We start from the raw sequence: 4,556 nt of genomic DNA on the forward strand, positions 1-4,556 counted from the left end.
ACTCGAGCTGAATCAACTGTGTTGTTCAGGAACTAGGAAAAAAACACATTATAGAATAAACAAAAAAAAACCTTAGTAAATTGGTGATTGGAACTTTGCTAGAAGGATTTTCAGAAATGGATCTTTTTGCCTTTTCAAAGAATATTTCATGCTTTGCATCAGAGTCTGGTGATACTGATCCGTGTTCACTGCTGCTGCTACCTGCAATCTCCCCTGGCACTGGTAGCGGTAGAGATGTGCTGCGATTATAATCTGTAACAACAATACACCAGCACACTGGGATAAGAGAGAATGAATAATATGTCACAAAATAAATGCTCTTTAAGCTTTTCAGTCATACAGAATGACAGTCATTTACTGTAGAATATATAATACTAATGTAAGATGTAATGTACCAGGCATCTACCATGAGCCAGTGCTGAGTTCACACAAACACAAATATGAGGACTGTTCAAACGTAAATAACAAGCCACAAACAGGTTTTAAGCCAGTTTCAGTTGACAAAACACGGCTTCAAAACAGGTTCAATAGACTAAGGGGGAACTTGCAGTTCAGAAAAAGAAATTTTACGTAGCTACCAATAAGGAAGAAAAAAGTATAGTGGTAAATAGGACTATTACATGCAGAATAACATATAATATTTCTTTAACATTAAATAAATATTTTTCAAGTTTTAGCATTAATATCACTCATCCTAACAGCAAGATTACGACTTTATCAAATTAAAATTTTTCATGATTGCCAGCTGACAAAGGAATCTGATCTGCGTGTATGATCCAAAGTTTTTTTGTCAGATTCTACTGCTGCCTGGATAAACCATTATATATCCAGTCAGTATTTGGCCCCTCGTCTGCTGGCCCCACAGACGTCATGCAATCTGATATGATTTTTTGATTATTATTACACAGTATTTATATAGAGCCGACATATTACGCAGCACTGTACAAAGTCAATAGTCATGTCACTAACTGTCCCTCAAAGGAGCCCCAACAATGATGGAAGTTGTCTGCCCTATAAAACCATTTTACTTACCCAACATAAAAAAAAAATAATAATAATTGTGTGTAACTTATAGCAACAAAGAGCAAATATTCCTGACATTTTCACTAATAAATGCCCAATGGTGATCAGTATATTATTAGAAAATTAATCGCTACCTGGTTTGCAAAAGGCTGGTTACTTTTAATAAACTGAAAAATTTAATTACTTGAGAATTAAAGAAGCTAAACCTTTACCAGGAACACAGCGCTTGTCTGAGCACTGTTCTGGGGCAATTACACAAATTAGCTGTGCAGGGTGCAATGCTCTACCCACTGATCACAGTGACATTGCATCTGTTTATATGTTCCACATGTATTTGTGCAGATTTTGTGCAGAAGTACTCTGATCTCCAGACCTCAAACAATAAAATACTGGTTGTATAGTTGGGTTTCCCAAGTCTGTATATAAACACATTAGTGATAAATCTGGTATTGGATTGTGAGTTGTTCTGGGGACAGAGGCTGATGTGAACGCATTGTGAATGGACATTTTATGGAAAGTAAATAAACTCCATGGGACATGCTTTGGTAGCAGCTGGGTAAAACTGGAAGTTAGATAAAAAAGATATGAGATGAAAATATGAAAATATGATATAAATGAATTAGGCTTTAAGGTTGTCAAATAACATTAACAACATATACATATCAGTGAGTCTGTGTTTTTATGTTCATATTTCACATTACACAAAGCATTCTGTTCGTTTTGCATGATTTACATGATCATTAGTAAGTAAAGAGAGACAACAGAGGGCACTTCCACCACATGTATCAAATATTACTGGATGCTTACCTGATGGCTTAAATGCAATTTTACTTTTCTTGCCTTTATTGGCTTGCTTGAGGAAGAAGTCTCGCAGCAGGTCTGCAGCTGTTGCACGCTTCACTGGATCAGGCTCAAAACAAAGCAGTATGAAGGCTCTAGCTTCTCCAGACAGAGATTCTGGGATCTCTGGGTGGATTTTAAACATGCCAACCTAAAATACAAAAAAAAATAATATCTATTTATATGAATGAATGTTTTGAAATGAATTTTATAAAATGTGTAAGATTAGCCTGAATAAAGTCCAGCATGTAAGCATATACCTTGATATATGTCTGTTGAAGGGGAATAGCACAGTAGGCTGTAGTAGTAAAGACATATTAAGCTTGTTTCATATCTCCGCAGTTCACATTATATCATATATTAATGTACTATGACAAAGTAGTCAGTTTATTTTAAATTAGCAGCCAATGCCCCCACCCAGCACAGCAGGACATCACCAGTGCCCTTCTTTGTAGTGTGTTCTTTAACGCATGGGTGTGCCATTCAGAATATGAGGGTTGGTAGGAGTTTTGAAGAAAGGATCAGAATGACAGTCAGGCAGCTAACAAAAGGTCAACAATGACAACCTAGAGGTTTCCTTTAATTGTTCTGTGTGCCATTTAAACTTAGTTTTAATAGGAGAACACAGCCAAAGCATCCACTTTCTGCAGCACGCTGTGGGACTAACAATATAAATTTGTAAATATTTAGTGGGGATAGGGTAACAGATGCCCACATACTTAACATCACATTTATAAAAAGGAGATTAGCATTTCTTTTCCTAATTTTCCCATGGGGACTAATGCTTTTATCAATCAGAAGTTTTGGTTATTTGTTGGAACCTCTGCTGGCTTTTAATGCTGCTTTAAAGAGCCTTTTAAGAACAAGTTTTGTACTAATCCCTATATAGCATCATAAACAGGGACAGGGGAAACTTTGGGTTTTATAAATTGTTCACCCAAAATTTCAGTTGTCATATTGTTTACAGCCATTCAAATCTCTGCCACCTAATGGAAAATTATAGAAAAAAGCACAGCAGTCACAATAGTAAATGCTAATTTTTTTAAACAAACAAACTGGCAAATCTAAGCTGAATTTACAGGAGAATATTTTATAATTACACCCTTTGTGAGCTAAAACTTTACCTTAAACATTGCAGCCTGAGGTTCTCCCAGCTCATGGAATGGGGGCCTTCCAGTTGCCATTTCAATTATTGTACAGCCAAGAGACCAAATATCAGCAGGGGCTCCATATCCTCTGGGTCCTTTATCTATAATCTCTGGTGCCATGTATTGTAAGGTACCTGAACACAATAAAGTATAAAACATATCAGGTTGAACTAAATATAAAATACATATGTAAGACACTTGTTTACTAGCAACACATAAGCATACTGCTTCTTTAAAGAACCAGAATCCTTTCTGTCTAGATGAAATTCTAATCAGACTATTTTACATACTACCAAAGCAAAATGCAGGTATGCTGAATTTCCTTGCACAACTGAATATAGCTTTACCATATTAGCAAATAAACCTTAAAATCTACTTAAAAAAACTTTCCCCAACATATTTGCTGAGATAAATCCTTTAGGAAGCTAGTAATAGATGTTTCCAAGTGGTTCCGCGCTCTGCATGAGATAGAGGTTGTTGTTGGAGTTTACTTTAAAAGCTGTCAGTAAGTCAGTAGTCACGCTTGTTTAAAATGAAAATCCCTTGTGATTACAACACTTTGGCAGAGACGTTTATTTCTTAGGGTCATCTAGCTTTATCCAGCTGGCTACTTAGGAAGATTAGCATATGATCTGTATTTGGAGCATGGGTAGCAAGATTATTTTGTACTAGCATAAATATACACAAAGTACATTCTTTATACTCATTAAATGACCATGAAATTGGTAATGAAAGCGGTTTATTAATAAGATTAGAGATCCAAACTAGGTTTTTTTTTTACACTTTTTTAAAGATTCATAATTTGATCATGTCCAAAATTTGAAATGAGTAAGTTGCCTAATAACTTCCTCCAGTGCCTGCTTCTATCTGTAAGTTTAAGGTAGCATGTCAGTGGGGAGAGGGAATCACTAAATGAAGTTCACAGGATACAAAATACAGTGAAATTGCCAAAGTAGGTTGACTCCATTTTCTATGTATAACCCTCTATATGACCCAGTGTTTTAAGGCTTCTTGTTTTGCAAAACAAGGGGGACGCATTGTGACGTCAGTATGGTCTTAAGTTGTATGAAGCAACCGCTGCTAGGCCGTACGGGTCAGTATTGTTTCCACCATTACAACAGTCTGCCCGCTCAGCAAATACCAATTCTCATCTGATTGTTTTATTTTATTTGTTTATTTCTCAGATGTTTTTTTTTAGGTAAGTAAGACCTTAACTGTGTATAATTATTAATTATTAATATTTAATTAAATCAAATAGATAGACATTATTAACTATAATTTCTTGTTTGATCTTAGATTCAAATGAAATAAACCCATGAGTGAGGAAAAGCAAACAAATTTTTTGCATTTCTTTAGTAATACCAAAGATAATACAACTAATGATAATAGTAACAATAGTAATACTTCACCTAACCGTGAGCCGATCAATGAATCAGAGCCTCCACAGTCCTTGTCAGGCACCATTAGGAAGATCATTATTTTACAAATGTATTTATCTTTTTAAAAAAATTCATATTAATGATCCGCAGGATTTAAAATGATGAA

At 35.1% G+C, this 4,556-nt stretch overlaps 1 protein-coding gene across 1 annotated transcript in view; it reads right to left on the reverse strand.

Annotated features, from left to right (window-relative positions):
* The window catches only part of MAP3K15 (mitogen-activated protein kinase kinase kinase 15), a 78,916-nt gene that overhangs the window by 11,257 nt on the left and 63,103 nt on the right, over positions 1-4,556 (reverse strand). Inside the window, exons 15-17 of the mRNA XM_072415291.1 lie at positions 2,988-3,145; positions 1,831-2,014; positions 72-252 (exon numbers count right to left, since the gene is read on the reverse strand). Coding sequence (XP_072271392.1) covers positions 72-252; positions 1,831-2,014; positions 2,988-3,145 — 523 coding nt within the window. The remainder of the gene's footprint in view (positions 1-71; positions 253-1,830; positions 2,015-2,987; positions 3,146-4,556) is intronic.

This window comes from Pyxicephalus adspersus, chromosome 1 (assembly GCF_032062135.1).
Source record: "Pyxicephalus adspersus chromosome 1, UCB_Pads_2.0, whole genome shotgun sequence".
NCBI classification, from domain to species: Eukaryota; Metazoa; Chordata; class Amphibia; order Anura; family Pyxicephalidae; genus Pyxicephalus; species Pyxicephalus adspersus.